The sequence below is a fragment of the Vicugna pacos genome, chromosome 13, assembly GCF_048564905.1.
Source record: "Vicugna pacos chromosome 13, VicPac4, whole genome shotgun sequence".
In the NCBI taxonomy this organism is placed as follows: domain Eukaryota; kingdom Metazoa; phylum Chordata; class Mammalia; order Artiodactyla; family Camelidae; genus Vicugna; species Vicugna pacos.
Window position 1 is genome coordinate 21,458,028 of NC_132999.1, and position 21,554 is coordinate 21,479,581.

Here is a 21,554-nt window from a genome sequence, read left to right on the forward strand (position 1 = left end):
GGGTATTCCCTGGAGAGCTGCCCAGAGGCCCGTCTGTCAGGCTGGCTGATCTGGTAGCAACCTGAGGTGGAATGGCCTCTCAGGAGAGTGGGTTTGGAAAAATAAGACCTAAGTGCATGGAATCTTGAACAGCCATTTGAAGTAATCATTATGAAGCAGGTATAACCATTTTCTAAATGTTATGTGATAGAATTTTTAATACAAAACTGAATTCATAATTGCATTTATATCATTATATTAATAGCTAATATATTTATTATTTATTGAACACAGACTGTATACCAGCCTCTGTTCTAAGTTGCTGACAGGTATTGTCATCTTATTTCATCCTCCTGACAGATCCATGATGTGTAGGGTGTATTACTGTTCCTGTTTTACAAGTGAGGCAGCTGAAGCACAGAGAGGTTAAGTGACTTGTCCAAGGTTGCACAGTCACTGGCAGAGCTGGGATTCTAGCTGTGGCTTCTTGACTTGGAGCCCAGACTCTTAACCACCATAGAACTGGCTCTTCAGTTATTTTAAAATATGCAAAATAGGTGGACATGAAACGAGTTGTATCAAGATAGTAGGATTATGGTGATTCCCATCTATTCATCCCAAATAATTTATTTTTTATTTTCCAAGGACACATCATATTAGTGATGATTTTTTTAAACCAAGAAAGGGAATCATATGTCACTGGGACCTTTTTCATTGTCTTATTTCGCGGCTTTATTTTGTTGTATTTGACTTTGAAGTTGACTGTGCGCGTGCACAAACTAAGGCAGCACCGTTGCACACCCAGGCCGTGTGCCGGGAGAGGCCCGTCCTGTGTTGGATGAGTGCACCTCTGTTGGCTGCAGCTGCCCTGACTCTGCTGCAGTCTTCTGGGGAGGGTGTGTCCCCTTTTCATCACAGTCTTATCAACACAGGATTTTTCTTCTAAAAATTTTATTTTTTTCTAACTTGTAAGAGAGTCTGTGTTACAGTTAAGAGCAGCACATTCACTGGATTCGAATCTTGGCACTGTTGGTCTCAGCGCCTGGGCAACTGCTCTGAGCCTCAACTTAGTCTTCAGATAATGGAAGTAACAATACTAATTTATGGGGTTATTGTGGGAATTAAATTGGCTGGTTTTGGAATGGACCTAGAATGCCTGGCACAGTGTAGGGTAGGCATTTCGACGTGTCTCTAGCATCTTTGATTATTAATTCATGCGGTTAAACATTTTTCAAATGTTAACCATCGGTATTTCTTTTCTGAATTACCTGCTCATGCTCCTTCCTCATTGGTCTTGATTCTGCAGTGTTTGAGCCAAGGACTAAGGCATCCTGGAAGGTCTAATTGAAGCGAGGTCTTTTCCCTTTTGGCCCTGATGCCTTTCTTTTTCTCCAAGGAGCATTTTTCACCAGTTAGTGCAGCCTCTTCTCTCCTTGCAATTGGCCCTGTTTCCTCCCTGAGAAGCTTTGATTGCCTTACAGAGTCAATCTTTCAAATAGTTCATTCCCACTGGACTGCTACGCCCCCAGATCTCCCACGCATGATTTCTCTCTCTGTCCATTTAAGTTGTGTCCCACGAGAGTGGGCCTGGCCTGCTCTGAGAGGCTCTGAGAGGCTGTGTTTCAGCAGCACGTGTACCTCCACAGTGTGCTCCTCCCCAGGTCTGCGTGATTGCACAGACTGCCAAATAGCCGACCTTCCCGAGCAAAGGGCAAAAGCCTAAGGGACTGCTTAGATAAAAGGCACATTCTTAAGATAATACCACCTTTTTTGCCTCTTGCCTAGCGCCATCTTGCCTGACTTAGTTCATTTTCGTCCTATCATGGGGCAGAAGGGATCTGGGCCACAGAAGTTGGAGGTTTCTAAATTGCAAAAGGAGTCAAATTTCCCCTCAGCCAAATGATTCCTGCCAGAAAAGTCCTGGTGGATAAATGTGTTTGATCCAGGGGAATTTTCTGGGTGGTTTGATGGTAACATGGGATTGGCTACTATTCTTAAGACATAAGCCTGAGTGAGGTGTAGGGGTGGGGACATGCCAGTATCCCAACGTGGCAAGGGCTAGAGGCCATTGAGAGTTTCCTCCAAAAAGAAGCGCAGATTCCCCTAGAGAAAGTTGTTGATGTTTTCCATCAAGACCTTCCCTAAATGTGAGGTCACCTTCTGCCTGGACAGCACCAGCATGGAAGCGTACATCCTGGATTTTGCATGTCCCCTGCATTCACCTGCATGCCCAGTTCAGGCTGTGTGGTTTAGAGGGAAGGGTATTAGACTGGGCGACAGAACAGCTGGGTTTGAGTTGAGGCTTTGCTTTTTCTTAGCTTTGTAACCTTGGAAACCAACTTTGTTTTCTCATCTGGAGAATGGAGGGTAACATTCACGGTTCTGCTCACCTCCCTGCTTGACCATGGAGATTAATGAGAGTACTGGGTAACTGTGAAAGAAAAAAAAGACAGAAGAATCTCTCCTCCTCTTAGAGACACAGGCAGTCAGCACAGTGCCTGAACCAGCATCTCATGTGGAACCCGGAGAACTAAAAGTGCTACCTATCTCCAGAAAGAGGTCTGAAGAGGAGGGGAAACTTTGTTAGGGGTGTGTGTGTGTGTTTTCCTGTGGATCTTCTGTTCCGGCATCTGAGCCAAGCTGATCTGTGGCACTGCTAGAGGCTGGTATATCTCATTCCCTCATTCTGCTGTCTTTTTCAATCTTATGAGAGGCCTGGCCCCTGTTGGAAAGAAGAGGGGCTTTCTGGTACTTAAGGGAGTATTTAGAGAAGTCACCTGTGTTTAGAGGCTGTCAGTATTGTGCATAAGTTCAGTTTTACAAACTTTAAGGAACATCTAGCCCATGATGCTGGTTGAGGTGACAGACACAGAGGCAGCAATTAGAATTGAGGAGCAGTAGAAGCAGGAAGGCTGGCCACTCACTCGGAGGGCATCCTGGGTGGAGCCTGGGGGACAGGCGGGAACTGGCCAGTGTTCCAGGAAGAATGTTGGGTGTTCAAGAAAGGTTCAGCTCTGCAAATAAGCCTCTCACAATTTTGTCTTGGATAAGGAAGAATTTATCCTGGGAGAGGAAAAGAGAAGGCTTACTTTCCTTATGTAGATAAACCAGAGAGGAAGAGTGAATAGCTGTAAAATCATGGACCTGATGAAATGGGGAGCTGTTTTTTCACTCGGCTTCCTGGTGAAATGAATTATGCCTCTAGCCATTCTCTAGCCAGTTAGGAGGGGATGGCTGATGATCATTCAAAGTCTATCAGAGAGGCAGTTTGCTCCTGAGTATATTTTTTCACATAACCTCAGAGTTCAAGGTATATTTCTGGTTTTTTTTTTTTTATTCTGATAGTTCGGTCTGTATACTAGTTAAATACTTTTAGCAGTTGAGAAAAGTGAATGCTGGTGTTCCACAGCCTCGTTCATCACATCATCTCATCCCCTTCAGTAAATTTGTTAACTTTCCTCTTGAGCAAGGCGCTCTAGAAATCTTCTAAGGAAAAGAAGGCCTGTGATCCAGTGTAGTGGAAAGAACATAAAATGTGAGCCCAGGAATCTTCATTTGCATCCACTCCTTGGGGAGCCATGGGAAGTCACACTGTCTGTCTCTCCTTTTCCTCACCTGTACAGCCCCACCTGGCTGACATAAGCTGGTGGGAGGCCCTGGATGTGAAGTGCTTGCCAAGTGTCCTGGGCTGGATGCAGGCGGCACTTCAGGGTGACACTCAGCTCTGGCATCAGTTTTAGTGTGGGTTAGACAGGCATCTGCCCTGGCCACTGAAAGCACATCTTGACAGGCAGTGTCTGTAAAGGTCAGAACTGCTTCGACATGTCTTACTGACGGGGCTTCATTTCCTGGGACAGCCTTGTTTCGCTAGAGCCACAGAAGGTCAAGGGGATAAGATCCTCTAATCCTTTTGCTGAGCCTGCCTACAGGAGCCCAGAGGCTCTCCTGGCCCTGTTTTGACTGCACTCCCCCCCCTCCCCCAGTCCCCCCTACTTCCCCGTGCCTCCTTCAGATCCAATAGTGGTGCTGGGTGTGCAGAGCCTAGAGCCTCTGTGCCTGAGCCTCACACCTGCCTCTCCTCCAGAGAGCTGCGGCTGCAGTGGGCTGACCGAGCCTCTTCCCGGAGCCTGCCTGGGACACTCTGGGACCTTCCTCCTCCACAGCTGCCTTCTCCCTGGCCCCGGCACCCGCCCTTCTGAAGTCACTGGTCTGCGCTGCAGTGAGGAGCCCTGCCTGGAGCTGGATCCTTACAGTAGGTACCTCCTTGCTTTTTTCTTTCTGTCTGAATTGGGTGCTCAGGGCATCAGACTGGTAGAGCGGCAGGAAGCAGAAGCTGCCAGTCTGGCCCCGGGAACTCACTAGTCATTGTTTCTTCCAGCTCTGCCCCGACAGACTTCCAGTCACTGATTGATCAGGGCAGCCAGCGGTCTGCGGACCGCTCACAGAAGCTGTGCATAGCCTGGGGACCCAGGAGGCCGGTGGGGGAGGAAGTTTCTAAAGCAGAGCCTGGAAGAAGGAGATGCACCACTGGAGGGTTTCAGCTCCTTAGGACGCTGTGTTCTCATTAAGAACAATTTTATTAATGAGCCACTTAGCTGCAGGGAGGGAGGAGGAAAAGCATAATTAATGATGACCCCCTCCACCCTCACAGATGAGCACGTAGATTCAGGGGAGTCAGGGGAAGAAGGTGGGTACCATTTCAGCATCTTTAGCTGTGTCCCTCTGAACCAGGAGCAGCTCTGGGAACTAACTTTCCAATGGAATGATTTGAGCTTTCTCCCTCTTTCTGCGAGAGCCGGTATCAGTGTACTGAGCATTGAATTCCTTCCTGACCCCAGTCCCCTCTTCCTGCAAGCTAAGAGGAAGTCAGTATTTGCTTTTCCAGCAAGGTCACGGATCACCTGACCAAATCTTTAACAGCTGGGGAGCCAGTGCTGCTGTGCTGAACTCACGAGCAAACAGCTCCGGTCCAGCAGCAGAACCCTGCTTTCCAGGAGGAGGTGACTCCGGCTCCAGGCTGTGGCAGGGGGAGGATGCCAAGGGAAGGTAATGTAGTCACAGCTTCCCTCCTGATAGTTTTCTCTTCTTCATGAAGCTCCAGATACAGCTGCTGCAATGCAGGCAAAAATGAGACACTTGCAAAAAAAAAAAAATCAAGAATGGAGTTAATGAGATTGTGTTAATGTGTCATTTATTGAGCATGAGTTATCTCTTTGCTTCCTGGGCTGGTGGGAAGTGAGCCGGCTGGAGAACTCGGCTGGCAGAATCTTTTCCAGGAGTGCATCTCACTTCCCTGGTGACTGCGCTTCAGCCCTCTTAACGTAAAGCAGCGTTGTCAGATGCCTCCTGCTTCATAGCACAGGGGACAGTCCCACTTGGAGGTGTGGGGCCCTGGAGTGGTGAAAACGGGAAGCTCTCATCATTCGGGGAGATCAGTACCAGGTCTGAGTAATTTTTTTTTCTCTTTCGGAAAGAGCATTTTGTCTTTGCAAGAGGTCGTGCGAGGATTGACAGATTGCTGTTTGGTGTGCTACCTTGCTAAATATTTGACTTTGTAAGGTTGAATTCTCCAAGAATTCTCATGGCAATAAGGCTGTGCTTTGAGCCAAGCTTTCTTTTTAAGGAAATCCAAGGTGCTGTTTATTTTGGCATACAGCCTGTTCTGGGATGAAATATGGCATTTTTATTATCGAAGAATAAAGAGAGGTTTGAAGAGAACAAAAGTACAGAACTAGGTTTCAGTTTCAGTACTAAATAGAGGAAGGTTTCTTTAGGTTTGAGGTTAGAAATGAAATTGAAAATGCTATCATAAAAGGAGTGACTGTGGAGAGAGAGGGTGTGAGTTTGATCTGCCGAGTTGGGCTGATCCAGGGAAATCCATGCTCCTGGGCGTGGGCCCTGCTGGACCCGTTCTAAGGTGGCCTGGTAGTCACACACGGGCCATCATCACTGCTGTCTGCCAACCACTGCCTCTTGGGTGGATTTTGAACTGGCAGCCTCAGTCTCCACCTCTTCACTGCCCATTGGCTTTGGGAGGCAGTGTGGAGTGGAGTCGTACAAACTGTTCTGCCCCCAATGAACTGGATAATTTGGGATTGGTCACATAGCCTCTTTGTGTCTTTGTTCCTCTTTTGTAACTTGGAGATGATACCATGAGCTGAGTGTCTGCCATGTGTTAGGATACGGGGCGGGGCGGGGTGGGGGAAGGCAGAGAAGGGGGAGTGTGGACACAGAAATGAGTCCCACATGAATTCTGACCTTCACAAGCTTAGTAGGGGAGGAGAACTAGAGAAAGATAAAGCAATATATGCTCAAGGCGTCTAGAATATGATGAGCTCATGAGAGAGGCTGGGACCTAATTAGGCATTTTTGATCCTGGGATAGAGCATGAACAAATGAAAAGTTACATAATAACACCGGGTATTACAAGGTTCTGAACACTGGGGGGATGGCTTAACAGAAGGAGTAATAAATTGCTTTTATGTCAAAATTTTAAATGCTCCAGAAGGTTGCAAAATTCCATTTCAAAGGGGAGTTCTGTCCAACAAAGCTCTTTTTCATATTCTGTTGTATTGCAAACTGGGATATGTTGATGCAGTAACATTTAGTCTTTGATTCCACTCACCTAACCACATCAAACATCCACCTACTCCAAGAACCCCCCACTTAGCTAAATTCCTAGATGTCTGCCCTAAGGACCACAGTGGGCCAAAGTGGAGAATGCTGGGGTGGACGGGGCTGGAAGTGGCATGTCATGGGTGTGACAGTCCCCTCCTTTTCTTCAGAGCCCTTTAGAGTAAAAGCTTACTGGGCTCTCTTCAGAGAGCTGGGATGTCACCTCCATTTAATTTCTGTAGCCTTGGGATGATTAATTTTAGAAAAATTCAAGTCTAAGAGAACGATTAGAGGTCTCTATTGAGTTCTTTTTAATGAAATTTGACCCCAGGTGTGTGGCAGAACTATTTGAAGCTTTATGATCTGATATATGAAGGGCCGAATCGTAACTCCAGCCAAAGGCAGCAAGTGTGACTGAACTCCCTGAGGGGGTGGCGAGCCTGTGCCGCCAGCTGGCCCCCTCTTGCTTAGGAGAAGCCTTGTTGCTTGGTGTCCAGCCTGGGAGAAGCAGATCACACTTTGGCCAGTTCTCCTTCTGTGTGCCCAGTAAACGTGTAATGTGCACCGTGGGGAGAAGCAGAGAGGCATCAGAGTCTGGCGCACTTCCCCTCACAAAGAGAGCTAGGGTCAGTCACAGCCGCAGGCTGCCCACAGGGGACAAATGTTTACAAGTCACTTTCATTTCCAGCGCAGTCTGGGAGTCTGCTGGACTTGAGAGCAAAGCCTGCTCCAGTACTTGCTTGTCATGTGACTTGAGGCCCTTAGCCTCAGTCTCCCTATCTGGAAAATGGGGACAGTAATCATCCTTTTGGGGTTATTGTGAGGATTGCATGAGCTAATTCAAGTATGTCAAGTGCTCTGGGCTCTGCCTGTTACTCGGTAATGTTATGGGGGGAGGACGAGGGGAGCAGAAGGAGAGGAGAGGCCGTGATGACGGAGAGACAGGCCGAGGGGCCACCTGTAGGGTTTGTGTCCTCACCCTTTCCTTCCCCAGGCTTCACCTTGAAGCTGCCGGGCCTCTCCTGCCTGCCAGCCTCTGGGAGGCCCCACCCCTGGCTGCAGGCTGCGGACCTGTGGCACTGAGGTCGGCAGCAGTGTTTTCTGCCCAGGAACCTTCTCTTTTTCTTTTCTTTTTTTCTTTTTTTTTAAGTTTATTTTATTTTTTGGAGGGGGAGACAATTAGGTTTATTCATTTATTTAAATGGAGGCACTAGGGATTAAACCCAGGACCTTGGGCGGACCTTGGGCATGCTAGACAGGCACTCTACCACTGAGCTATACCCTCCCCCCTCTTTTTTTTTTAATTGAGTTATAATTGACCTATAACATTGTATTAGTTACAGGTGTACAACATAGTGAGTTGATATTTGTTTATGTTGGTAAATGATCACAGTAAGTTTAGCTTATGCCCATTACCTCACATAGTTAAAATATTTTTTCCTGTGATGAGAACTTTTAAGATCTACTCCCTCAGCAACTTTCGAAAGTAGAACACAGTGTTGTTAACTGTAGTCACCATGCTGCACATTAGCTCCCCAGGGTACTATTTTATAACTGGATGTTTCTACCTTTTGACTCCCTTCACCCATTTTGCCCACCCCTCACCCCCAACCCCCCGCCTCTGGCAACTACCGATCTGTTCTCTGTATCTGTGAGTTATGTTTTTAAATAAGGATTTCACATGTAAGTGATATTACACTGTATTTGTCTTTGTCTGACTTATTTTACTTAGCATGATGCCCTCAAGTTCCATCCATGTTATCACAAATGGCAAGATTTCCTTCTTTTATAATGGCTGAACAATATTCCACTTTATTTATATATATTATATATATATTATATATATATATAATATATATATAAAACGATATTCCTAGATAGATAGATACAGTAGTGTATCTACACCTTCTCTATCCGTTCATCCGTTGATGGACCCTTAGCCTGTTTCAGAACCTCCTCTTTCTAATGAGGGCCACCCTCCCTCACCCCTGGTTAGAACCTTCCACATCTCTCCACTCTCTGCCTCCTTAGCAGCCACTCTTAGCCTCCAGGACCATCCACATTCACCCTCCTTCTCCTAAACTTCTTCTCTACTCCAGCTCTATGCTGCCCCCAGAATCAAGTACTAGTTGCCACAGAGATGTACTTGGTGTCTGTGATCCTTCTGCAAGGTGTCCCTGGCTGCCCTTGGGGGCTCCGTCACACCCGCACAGGCAAAGGCCCTCTGGCCGCTGTGTGGAACGTGGTTACGGAGGAACAAAGACACCAGCAGGGCGACGGCTTCAGAGGCAGCAGCAGCACTCACAGAAAGCGGGTACATGAAACTTTCTGCGAGCAAACTTCAGACTTCCTCTTGTTTGGAGGCCTGATGTTTCCCAGCCTTCGTCTCCAGCTGGCCTGTTTGTTCCCCATTTTCCTTCCCGGGTTGCTGGGGCCACCCTCATCCTTCTCTTACTCCCACCTCCCCCAACTTTTCGCTCATCCCTGGTACACTTTCTGATCTGGAGTTCATTGTCAAGCACATTGGAATTCCTAAAACAAGCCCGCTTCCACTGCCAAGGAGTCACAGATAATTTATTATTCTGATGTGTGTGGAGTTAGAATCATAAAAAGCCAATTTCCTGGGTGACTTATTGTAATGGGGACAGGAGCCAGGTGGTTCACCATTTGAAGAAATGGTCCTGGGAAAGGATTGAAACTTTGGGGAGAATTCATGATCAAAGCTCAAGGTACCCTAATTCAGAGTCAGGAGTGCACTCTGCTTGCATGGTTACTGACATCTGCTGGCCACCTAGGTCGGGCCCCCCTTGCTCTGCTCGTGGTTAGGAATCACCCCAACTGCCAGCTCCTGGTCAGTACGTCCAATTAGCTCCGCTTTGCCTTGAATCTGACTGGGACATCACGAAGCATTTACAGCGACTCTGGTTCCAGCTTTTTCGCAAAATGGATTATATTTCTTTTACCAAGATGGAGGTGAGTAGATTTCAGGTCTTGATATTCTGGAAAGAACACCATGCTGCTTGTCGGAGCTCTGGGTCCAGTTCCTTCACTATTACGCTGGGAGACGTTGCGCAGAACAGTTAACTTCTGAACCTCAGTTTCCTCATCTGCCAAGTGAGGGGGTTGGACCAGATGCTTCCTTTGGTGTCAACCACTGCTGACGTTCCACGGGGACACACCCGAGATCAGACTCTTGGGTACAGATTTGTGCAGGCGATTCGTCTCCCTCCTCGGGTTGCTGTGAGCGCACGGGAGCCCCAGGAGAGAGGCAGGGATGGGGGTTACTGGTTTTTGATACTATGCTCCCTCCATACTTATTCTAACTGTGATGAGATTCTCCACTTTTCTATCCCTCTTGCTTTCAGAACTCTCCAAGGAATTTTACAAACTCATCAGCTGAAGAGTGCCTGAGATTGATGGTCGACTTTCCCTAAGATGGAGAAGACAGACGGTAGGCAGGCTCCTTTGGGTTCCCTGGTCTAAAGTGAGCACTGGGGTTGGAAAGGGTTTGTTACTGTAAATCCTGGAAATAGCTTAGGGGAGGCCTTCCCCAAACAGGCTGTGCTGGGAGACCCAAACCATGTATTTCCGGCACAAACAAGAGAAGGTGGTAGGGAATGAAAATGAAACCTCATGTTTACGGGACCTGTGTAATTTTTGGTGTTTCTGATCTCTTCCAAGCATCAAGAAGGGGAACAGGATGATCTCAGTCATTATCCCCATTTTAGAGATGAGAAACTTGAGGTCTAAGAAAGAGGCACAATATGGTCAAAGAGCCTACATTCACACCTGGGTGACTCTCCTAGGTGTCTGACTTCTGTGAGCCTCAGTTCCCTCATTTATCAGTTAGCTTTGCTGTGTAACAAGCCACTCAAACATTTATTGACTTAAAGGTATTTGTTATTTCTCAAAAGTTTCTGTAGGTTGACTGGGCCATTATTCTAAGCTGGGCCAGCTTGGCCAACCTCTGCCTTGCTTGTCCTTCTCACGACTGTGGTCTTCTGGGTGACTTGTCTGGATGGTTTAGGATGTCTGGTGGTTGACCCACGTCACCTGGGGCATCGGTGATCATTTGACCTTGTGTCTCTGACTGTCCAGCAGGCTAGCTGGGGTTTGTTCACATGATGGCAGAAGGGTTCCAAACACAGCAAGAACAAACCCCAATGTATAAGTGATTTTCAAGTCTTGCATATGTCACATTTGCTGTTGACCCACTGGCCAGAGCAAGCCACAAAGCCAAGCCCAGGGTCCGTGTGGGAGGGAAGTACACAAAGGTGGGTTATAATTGTAGCTATTTCTGCAAGCAGTCTGCCACCCCTCATCTTTAAGCAGGGTTGGTAAAGGACTAAATGAGATAATGCATGTAAGGTTGTGAAGTAATAACCAGCCCAGTGACTGTCTCGACACATGCTCCCCTCCTCCCCTCCCCAGGAATGGTGCCAAACGTCATAGACTAGACACCGATCCTCTGACTTCTAATGAGATGCTTTTTCCAGATCATCAAATGTCAGGGAACAGGAGAGCCTATACGGCCCTTCACTGGCATAGGACTTAAGGACCGGAGAGCAGCTTCGGCCCTGCCTCTTCCTTCTTTCCAAATGCAGTTACCATATATTTCAAGAGTCTGCCTTTCTCCCCAGAGAGCTGCCTTTTCAGAGCATCCCTGAACATGGTCCCATAGAACGCCAGCTAATTCCCCTTGTGCCCGGGGCCTGTCATTTCTGCCTGCATCAGTTGTCCCTGCTCAGCATCCTCGGCACAGCTGCTCTCCATGTGACTGCCCACAAGTAGCTAAGAAAGGCAGCCCTCTCTGCAGGCACACACGTCTCACAAAATCAAGGCAGAAGAGGGAAAAGCTTCTGCTGTCTTGGCCGTTTGAAGAGGCTCATTTAATTCCCCGTCTTTCCGGTTATATTTCTGGCCAAACTTTCTAGTTTCTGTTTTTCCCATTTCCTTCAGACACTGAGGATAGACTTTTGGACTTTCCCCCTCACTTTAAATGCCTCTGACGGGGCCGCTGACCTGCCCCACTGCACTTTGTCCCTCAGGATAATGACTGTGGCACCTCCCTCCCTTTCTTGTCTTCTAATCCCTTTTCTCATGTCTGCGTGTCACTCAGGCTCATGCCTGTGTTTGCAAGCCCTTCCCAAGGGTCTGGTGACCTGGTGCGGTGCGCTTTCAGACCAAGACCCTGTAGGGAATTCTAGGTAGCTCTGAGCCTCATATATCCTCCTTTTTCCTTCTCCGCTGACTTGTTTTCCCAGTTTCTCCAGAATGATTTTCTTGGACTCTCACTCCCTCTCGAGGCTGTTGTCCTAACACAGAGTTAAATACTCCAGGGAGAGCGCATTCTCAGCCAACCCCCCTGCCCCATTCAGAGCCAGCCTGCCCTTACCGGTTGGTCCCTTTGTTGCGAACCTGTGCCTTGCTCTCTACTGCATCCGTGCTAACAGTCACATTGTGAGTTAGGTATTGTTATCGCCACCTTACCAATGGAGAGACAGAGGCATATGCAAATTAAACAATTTGCCCAGAATCACAGAGGTCAGAGATGACAAAAGCAGGATTCAAGTCCAGCCAGTTTGGCTGTGTGATGGTTTATCCAATCTGAAGTTCGTTTTGAGCAGAGACAGTCCTCCTAATTAATTCTTGCCCTGGCCCAATGCCCGGAATTCTGAGCTCCTGCATACCTATCACCAGGTAGAATTAAAAGGAGCAGACATTAATGTGAGCATAGATTTCCCAGCATATCAGATCAAGCTCCCTCATTCAAGGTCCAGCATTCCTCTTGAACTGGGAGAAAGAGAAGGAATGCTGAATGGTGGGTGGCAGGCACAGCAGCACTGTGTGTGATGTGATGTGATGTGATGTGATGTGATGTGATGTGTGTGTGTGTGTGTGTGTGTGTGTGTGTGTGTGTGAGTGATACCCCCATAGTGCTAGCTTAGGAAGGCACTTATTAAACCCGTCATCCTGGATAAATGTTCAGTCTCGCAGACTTCTTAAGTTCACCATAGTCTCCCCTGTGGAAGATTTTGCCTTTGAATCTGCTGTTCCTTATTTGATGCTATTATTGTATTTGTCCTCTGGACTTGCTCCCAGAGGCCGATGGGCAAATCTGCCGAATTGAGGCAATAAGCAGATAAATAATGCAGTCTCTCCTTTGGAGAGTTCTTTGCCTTTGGGTCATAAATCTGCTCCCTATTTAACTTTAGACAAATATCTCCTCTCTTATTTGGCTTGTCTCTATAATCCAGGAGGCTAAGTGGACCAGCAGGCCTAAGTGTATAGCCGAGTGCATCTGGGAAGCAAGCAGAGAGCAATTGCTGTCATTTACTGAGACGACCAGTGTGCCTCTTTGGGGGAAAGCAGATTAGTAAAAACGTGTGCGGGTGAATGGGAACTTATCTGGAGTTTGTTGGGTGCTGGAGCAGGGTTTACTCCTTCTCTGCCTGGAGTCCAGGTATCTGCACAGAAGCCCTGGAGCCCAGTCGGACCATCCCGTGGATCAGCACCAACGCCTTGTCCCGCTCCCTGCTGTGGTTGTCACCTAACTGCCCCAAGCCCTGCGGCTTTCCTCAGCACCGAGGCCGGGGGGTTGATTGTGTCAGTGTTCAAGCGTTCAGCCTTCATGTGTTTGGTTGGCTTCTTTAGTTCTTTGGAGATAATTGTACTTCCCTAAGCACAGTTCTTGTGCCCCAAGCACGTGGCACCGGCCAGAAGGACAGATCAGACAGGCAAGTGGGAAGAGCTCAGCCCTAATATGTCATCACTCTGAGGGGAAAAGTGGCCCTGTGTGTGCCCCAGATAATGCCATCAGTGTACCCCTTCATGAACGTGCCCCCTTCCCTCCATTCCCTTAACTTCTTTCACCTTGACCATGTCAGGAGTCTCCCAACTGGTCTTCAGGCCTCTGGTTTGTCCTTCTTCTAATCCTCTGCAAAAATGCTCACTGTCACAAGTCATTCCCTGTATAAAACTTTTTGAAGACTTCTGTTGCCTAGAGGGTGAAGTCAAAGCTTGTTGGCATGCGTACAAGTGGCTCCCTGACCTGGCTCTTGCTGCTCTTTCCAATTTTGTCTTTTTCTACGCCTCAGCCTTCTCTCCCACGCTTTAAGTTCCAGCCATATCACCTGCATTTACAGAACCCTGAGCTACCTGAGATGGAACTTCACACCTCAGTGCATTTGCACATTCTCTGACATACATCTGGAACATGTCCTGTCTATCTTTTGCTGCATAACAAAGCACCCCAAAACATAGTGTCTTAAAACAATCATGCATTGTTAACACAAGCTCAGCTGAGTGGTTCCCACTTGGGGTCCCTCCTCTCATTGAAGTCAGATGATGGCTGAGGCTGGAATCATCTGAAGGTTCTTCCACTCATGCCTGGCACCTGGTCTAGGATGGCTGGGACAGCTCAGGCTGGCTAGGCATCTCTCTCCCTCTCTCCGTGGGACCCCTCTATGGGGCTGCTTGGGCTCGCTCACAGCATGGCCATCTCGAGGAAGTTGGACTCCTTCCATGGCATCTGGCTTCCCCCTGAGTGGGCATTCTAAGAGACCCAGGTGGAACTTACAGGCTTCTTATGACCTACTCTTGGAATTCTCCCAGTGCCACTTCTGCCAATTCTGCCATTTCCTTTGGGTCAAAGCAGTCACAGGCCAGTCTGTGAGTCAAAGATTCAAAAGGGTGGAGAAATGGACCCTACCCTTCAATATAGGATTCCTTTGCTTGTCTAGAGAAGGTAGAAATTGATAATGGCCATCTTAGAGATAAATAGCTACCCTGTTTTTCACCTTCTTGCTCTCCTGATAAATTGCTATTTATTCATTTAACACCCAGTTTTACGTCACTCTTGTGAGGTCAGCCCTCTCCAACCAAGGCAGAATTAGCCTCTAAGTCCAAGAAAATTTTTCTGGAGAAACTTGGTGAATAAGTCAGGAAGGAAGATTATTCCTGGAGCATGTATCTGTTACCATCCTTGTCACACTGCATCGTGCTTGTTGGTGTTTCTCCTACTTGACCAAAGGGCTACTTGAGGGCAGGGCTGCCTGATTCATTTCTGTGCCCTTAGGATCTAGCTTAGCGACCAACGCAGGTGCTCAGTAAATAGTGGCTGAGGTAAGTGAATTGAATTACTGCCAACCTACTTTTTGCCTCCAGGGCCTATTACTCTTGGAATCAAATGGTTGATCATAAAGAATTTGTGGAGCCCCTGCTGTGTACCCAGCAAATCAGCTTCCGTTTATGGGGCTTTAGGTCTCTATAGTTTGGATGTCCACAAAGATGATAACTATGATACTGAGCATGTCTTGAATGCCGATCATGTGCTAGGTGTTGTTCTAAACACTTTATACATATTAATTAATCAGTCCTCACAATCTCATCTTACCTGTTATCACTGCCATCTTATAGATGATGAGACACATGGAGGCTTAGCAGTTTCCCCAGGGTCACAGAGCTGAGACATAGACCAGGCTCCAGTCTGTATTCTTGGCCTCTGTGCTCTCCACCAGTGTTCTCTCCTGAGCTCAGCATTTTCAAAGCCTATTTAGCATAATGTCACAGAGATACTAAGGGGTGTCATATAAGGAACATCAAAGGAACAAAGACTTTAACCTGAGGAAGAATCTACTGGGAGACCAATCCCTATGGATTCAAATAATCAAAGGACTGACGTGTTCTTAGCGTCCTCTGTTGGAGTCACGAGCAGTGGTGCCTTGGCCCGATGGAGAACTTTCTCATCATGATACGCAGCGATACTTCAGGCTGCCCTGAAACAGCATGAGTCTCTCCTCTCTTGGAGGATGTATGCCAACGTTCCTTTTGACATTAATTGTCCCATTTTCCTCCTTTTTCCAGTTTTTGAAAGATGTAGTATTTCCTAACCAGCATGAGTTTTTAAAGTAAAATTTGTTTGTTAAGCACTAAGCAGCTTTCAGGTGAGAAAGAGATTAGGCTGTGCATGATTATGTGTTCTGGTCCTCTCCAAGCTTCCCGTACCTGGAGGCTAAGCCTTCTGAGGAGGCTTAGATGATGTAGAAGGCATGACTCCTTGATATCTCTGGCTTTAACAACATTTACTAGTGCCTATTTGAATCATGCAAGGTTCTTTTTTAATATTGAGGCAATTGTGTATCTCTTCCTTCAAAAATTCTATATTCATGATTATCAGTTAATTCCTATGTTTTGGCAAATTCCCGGCCACTTCAATTCAGACATTACATGACTCAAACCCAGAAAAACAGTGTGAGACTATTTTGCTGACCTGCAGGCCGATTCCACAGCAGTAACAGAGATGACACACAGTAAACTGGAAACTCTTCTCTGTGCCTATTTCCTTGCAGACACCATCTAAGTACACATCGATTTCATAACAGGGCTTCTCAGCACAGCGAAAGACTGTGAGCATCTCAGCATAACTGAGAGGCTGGAACATTTATAAAAAACGCTCATGTGAGGACGTTAAGTCAAAAATCACAGCCATGAGGCCTCACTGCCACCTAGCTCTCATTAACGTTGTGCTTCTTTTTCACGTGTCTTATGTCTCCCAGCCAAAGACCAGTCCTCTCAGGGGGATGAAGAGAAGGACCCTCCAAAGAGCCACCCCTACTCCGTGGAGACCCCATATGGCTTCCATTTAGACCTGGACTTCCTCAAGTACGTGGATGACATCGAGAAGGGGAACACCATCAAAAGGATTCCCATCCACAGAAGGGCCAAGCAGGCCAAGTTCAGCACTTTGCCCCGAAACTTCAGCCTTCCCGACGGCGGGGCTCGTCCCCACGCGGCTCCTTCCCACCCACACTGGTCCCCAATGGTGCCGAGGAAGGTGTCGCTCGGGACAGGAGAGCGAGCCCAGCCCCTGGCGCTCGGCGATCACCCCCAGGCCGCGGCCGGCGGGACCGGGGTGAGCTACCACAGGAAGGCCCTGCTGGCCGAGACCGCCAGGCAGTTGGAGGCCGCTGCTCCAGGGGTGGCCGAGCTCGCCTGCGGGAGTGGACGGCCCCAGCTTTTGAGAGCATCCAGCATGCCAGCCACGCTGCTGCAAAACAGGGCCTCAGAGGACCCAAGCCGAAACTCAGGCCCCCCCACCCCACCCGCCCTCCCCCCACTTCAGGGCGAAGGTGGTGTCTATGACGGAGCCTTTGGCCCCGCGGAAGGATTTGCAGCTTTTCACAACGCCACTCCGCGGGCAGCCACCCAATCAGAAGTCAGGGAGTTTGGAGAGCTGGTGCCAGGGATTCCCGCGCGGGTCCAGGAGGGGGCTGAGCCTCCAGAAGGTGAAGAGGAGGCCCCAAATCACCTCCCTCTCCCAAGTCCTCCTTTCCTATCCCAGACTGCGCTTGTAGTTCTAGAGGATGCAGAAGCCGAACGTGAAAGCAGAGAAGCAGAGGTGGTGGTCACGACCCCTGGCCCCCCAACACCAAGCCCCCCACCCCTGCCGTCACCCATCCCTGAGAATGAGCTCCCCCTAGAAGAAATCGAACTCAGCATCAGCGAGATCCCGCCGCCGCCGCCTGTGGAGGTAGACGTGAGAAGCGTCGGCACCCGCGTCACGGAGGAAAGCCTGGGCCTTGCCCGCATGGATCCGGGCGGCATCTCCAGCCTGAAGCAGCGGCTCTCGGATCTTGAGGGCGAATTGTCTGGAAGAACTGAGGAACTGGCCCAGGTCAGAGCTGCCCTCCAGCGGCAGGAGGAGGAAATCAAGGGCAGAGGGCAGAGGATTCGAGAGCTAGAGTGCACTGTAGCTCAACTGGCGGAAAAGCTTAGTCACAAAAGCACCAAAGACGCTCAGGGCCAGACTGAGGCCATGGTCAACACTGGCCCTCTGCACGGACTCTTGACCACGGAGTCGTGTGACAAGAGCATTGGGGTCAACCTTCTGGACAGCATGGGATCTGGAAGCTGGGGGGCCGGGGGAGAGGGGAATAGCCTCCTGTGGGGGCAGGACAGTCACAAACAGGGGGATCGGAGTCCAGCAGAACTTGTGCCACCACCCCAGCTGTCACTGCCGCAAGGACCGGAGATGGTCCTCACCCCCTCTTTACATAGCTGCCTCTCCACCGAGCTCAGGATCGAAGAAGCAGGCTCTGAGCAGGAGGGAGGCCCTCAACTGAGAGCCGAGGGTCCGATTAGGGGAGCAGGAGGCTCTCCAGGGAGCAGCGAGAGAGAGGCCCCCCCAGCAGGGAGGGAGGAGGCCAGTTCAGAGCTCCCGGGGAAGGAGCGTCCGGGAAGGCCACCAAGCTCACCCACTGATGCCACTATTGGGCAGTACGTTAAGAAGATCCAGGAGCTCCTGCAGGAGCAGTGGAGCTGCCTGGAGCACGGGTACCCGGAGCTGGCCCGCGCCATCAAACAGCCCGCCTCCAAGCTCAGCAGCATTCAGAGCCAGCTACAGAGCTCCCTCAACCTGCTGCTGTCCGCCTACTCGGCCCAGGCTCCACCCCAGAAGGAGCCCACAGGCGCCTCTTCCTCCCCACCGATGGGTAAATACTGGTGCCCGAGACGGGGAACCGTTTCTCCTGTACTTGACGAATCAAAGGGAGAAAGGATTTTAACTGGATGCATTTTTTTAAAAAAATATTTTAACACCTCCAGGAACCTAGTGGAATAAAAACAGATCTCTGTAACAGTAGAGGCTTGGTACCCCTACTATTGTCCTTGTTCTAACCTTGAGACTGACTGCAGGGCCACGTGCACAGCTAGACGCATAGCACAGGGCACAAAGACGCCCGAGGGAAAATGGGAGCCGAAACCCAGCCCACACTTGCTGAGACTGTGGCACTGGACCCAGAGGGGTGCCTCTTTCTCATCTGCGTTTCTCAAAGGCAATGTCGAGGGCGGAGAATGGCCCTGCCTGTCAGTGCTTTAAACCTCTGCCTTCGTTAATTGTTTCCTGGGCTCTTGCATTCCTGTGGTCCTCCCCAGTTCTCGCACATGACAGGGTTTCTGTAGCCTGGTTTGGTAGGAACATTATATTGAGATCTGAAATACTCTACTGAATATTTTCTCTCTGTGTTTGTGTGTGGGTAAGAGAAAGAGAGGGAGATAGAGTGAAACCCACATGTGGAAGTCGACCCTTGGGCTGAGTGACACTTCCTCTTGTAACAGATCACACACTCTTCTCCGCTGAGTTAAGTGGAACCATATTTTGCTTTGCTCAGCTGGCAGCAGCATGAGTCTGCTTCCTGCTGCAGATCACAAACTGGCGGCTTGCTCATTATTTTGGTGCTAGTTCTAGTCTTGCCCGCTGCAATTGCCTTCTGTACCTTCGTGCTCTTGCTCATGTGTTTACTGTGCCCACCTCACAAGTGTCAACTGGCTTTTGAGCCTAGGACCACTGAGGTGACCTTGAGCAGAGATGGGTACTGGACCAGGGGTAGGGAGACCTAGGTTCTGCCCCTGCTCTGCCGTTCACTGAGTACATCTGAGCCTCAGATTTCCCCAGACTAAGACAGGGACAACAGTGGCACCCACCCAACCTGGTTCTTCTGAGTGACTGCTCCAGTAAGCTTACTCTGTCATTCACACGCAGAGGGTTTGTGTGGATGGAACAGGAACAGTTTGGCAGGCATTGACCAGAAGGCTGGGCCCCCTCGAGGACCCTCAAAATATTTGATTTACATTATCTAGTTCCCTTTTCTACCTCTTCACACGCCTTCAACCTGTATCCCTGCAAAGCAAGAGTCTCAGTTCTGCTGCACTCTGGGGCCTCCCCAAGGTCTTTCTAACCTGTGATGTTGTGTCTGCCTAGAGATCTCCCCGTCGACCAGCCTTAAATCCATAATGAAAAAGAAAGACTATGGCTTCCGTGCAGGAGGTAATGGGACCAAAAAGAACCTTCAGTTTGTTGGGGTTAACGGTGGGTAAGCATCGCTCGTGAAGCCCAGACTGCCCTCCATGCTCCCTATCCCGCTGTCGTCCTGAGCACTCTCTTTCCCTAGGGGAAGCATCTGCTTTTCATTCTGCTTCAAGGGAATTAATTTCAATGGCCCTTTAAAACTCCCTCTCGGGTTTGCATGTGTTTGGCTTCTTGCCAGCTGGGGTAGTCTGTTGGATCCTGTGCTTTGATATGTCTTGGCTTTGGTGTCCCCCCAGGGCCAGGATTCCAGGTGCCTTCTGGGAGTCTGGGGGCACACTCGCCCTTAAAGGGAGACATTTAATCTGAACCACAACACTGAATCTAGGACAAACCCTTGATTTGTTGAATTTCAAATTTCATCCTTTTAATTTTTTCCTTCCTTTAACTAACTTACAGCAAACCAAACCAACGTTTTTTAGGATGAAGAAAAACAACCCATGTCTGTTGACTCAGAAACATAAACCAGACCTTATATATTCTAGAGAGTAAATTCATTGGATTTAGAATGTTTTCTCGATCAGTCATTCAACAAACGTTTATTAAATACCAATTGAGGTGTTAGGCGGTAGGGATTAAAAAAGTCAAATCATAGTCCCTGCCTTTAGCTCACAGTGTGGACATGGGCAGAGGGGAGTCAGAAGTCAAGAGAGAAAGCTAACCTGCTGAGATGAACTCTAGTAGAGAAGGAAGCAGAGGATGCTGGGAAAGTGTGAAGCAGGTGCACTCGCCCACCCTGGGGTGGGTCCAGGAGGCAGCCCAGAATAGGTTGGAACCTCTGCTCATTTGGGACAGAGGAGAAGGAAGACACCAGATTTAAGTGAGGATGACGTGACTACTGTTGCAGGTTCTGTGAGGGAAACGGCAGAAACGATGAAGTGGGATGTCATAGGGAGTTGCCGTTCCCACTCCTGCTGACATCCAACACGGTGGCCCGAGGAGAAACTGTTTTGTTTTGAGCTTTCACCAGTTCATGTAGAAAAAGGCAGATCAGCCTAATCTCAAAGTCTAAAGCGGGTCCTGTCTCTCCCTTACCTAAATGCCTGAACCAGTGCCCGCTCTGGACCCAAACCTGCAAGTCCACCTGTGCTGCAGTCTGCCTCATCCCCAACCCCTGGATCCGGCCTTTCTTCCCTCATACGTGCTCAGATGAGTCAGTCCTGTCTTGGGGACTTTGCATTTGCTGGTCCCTCTGCTTGAAGTGCTCCTCTCCCAGATATCCCTCCGAATGTGTCACTGTGAAGCAGTGGTTGTCAAACTTGGCTGCATCTTGGAGACCCTGGAGGAGCCTGAAAAAATATCGATGCATAAGGGTCCCCTCCCTGAAGACTCTGGTTTAATTAGTCTTGAGTGCAGTACAGGTGTTGGGAATTTTAAACCCCCTTTGGGGGTTCTAACGTATAGCCAGTGTTAAAAAGTTCTGCTCTAAAAAAAAATTTTTTTAAACTTTCTGCTCTAATTAAAGTAGCCCACAGCCCGTCTCCCCATCATGCTATTCCATGGCCAATTGTTATTTTATTCATTGTTCTCATCATTATCTGAATATAACATTTACATGTTAATTTTCTGCTTTCCCCTACTGGAATATAAGTCCCAGTTAGGACAGGGACCTTGATATAGCGTTTAGAACAGTGGCTGGCACATAGTAGGTGCTCAGTACATTTCTGTAGATCTTCTCCCCTGGTCTCTGTGGCAGTGTCCAGTGGCCCAGAACCTGAATTCTTCATCTGAACTGGATCACCCTCCATTAGGAGTCTCCTGTTGACCATCAGCAGAGGGATCAATAAATCTTCCAGAACTTTCCTCCATGGTGTCTGGTCTGCCACCTCAATAGAGTCACATATAATTGAACATAAAGATCATTACTGGGGAGGAAAGGCCACGAGTCAAGTGGCCCACGCCCTCACTTTTGCTGTTCCAAGCCACGGTTGAAACAGAGAGTGAGAAAGGCAGATGCTAGGTTCAGGAATCCCAGCTGTTCCCATATCCCATGCAACCCTGCTGGGAGGAGACACAAATGGTTCCTCCCTTGCCAGGTGCAAGCTGCATTAGTACTGGGACCCAGAGGAGATCTCACTGTCACCCAGAGACGTCA

At 48.8% G+C, this 21,554-nt stretch overlaps 1 protein-coding gene across 3 annotated transcripts in view; it reads left to right on the forward strand.

Moving 5' to 3' along the window:
- KANK4 (KN motif and ankyrin repeat domains 4) overlaps positions 1 to 21,554 on the forward strand; it is a 65,532-nt gene that overhangs the window by 24,817 nt on the left and 19,161 nt on the right. Inside the window, exons 2-5 of one of the 3 annotated variants that reach the window (XM_072974315.1) lie at positions 4,064 to 4,231; positions 9,960 to 10,045; positions 16,152 to 18,086; positions 19,355 to 19,466. In XM_072974315.1, coding sequence (XP_072830416.1) covers positions 10,030 to 10,045; positions 16,152 to 18,086; positions 19,355 to 19,466 — 2,063 coding nt within the window. In that variant the 5' untranslated portion in view covers positions 4,064 to 4,231; positions 9,960 to 10,029. Of the gene's footprint in view, positions 1 to 4,063; positions 4,232 to 4,954; positions 5,026 to 9,959; positions 10,046 to 16,151; positions 18,087 to 19,354; positions 19,467 to 21,554 lie in introns of those variants that run through there. The other 2 variants (XM_031684350.2, XM_072974316.1) reach the window with 2 other exon arrangements.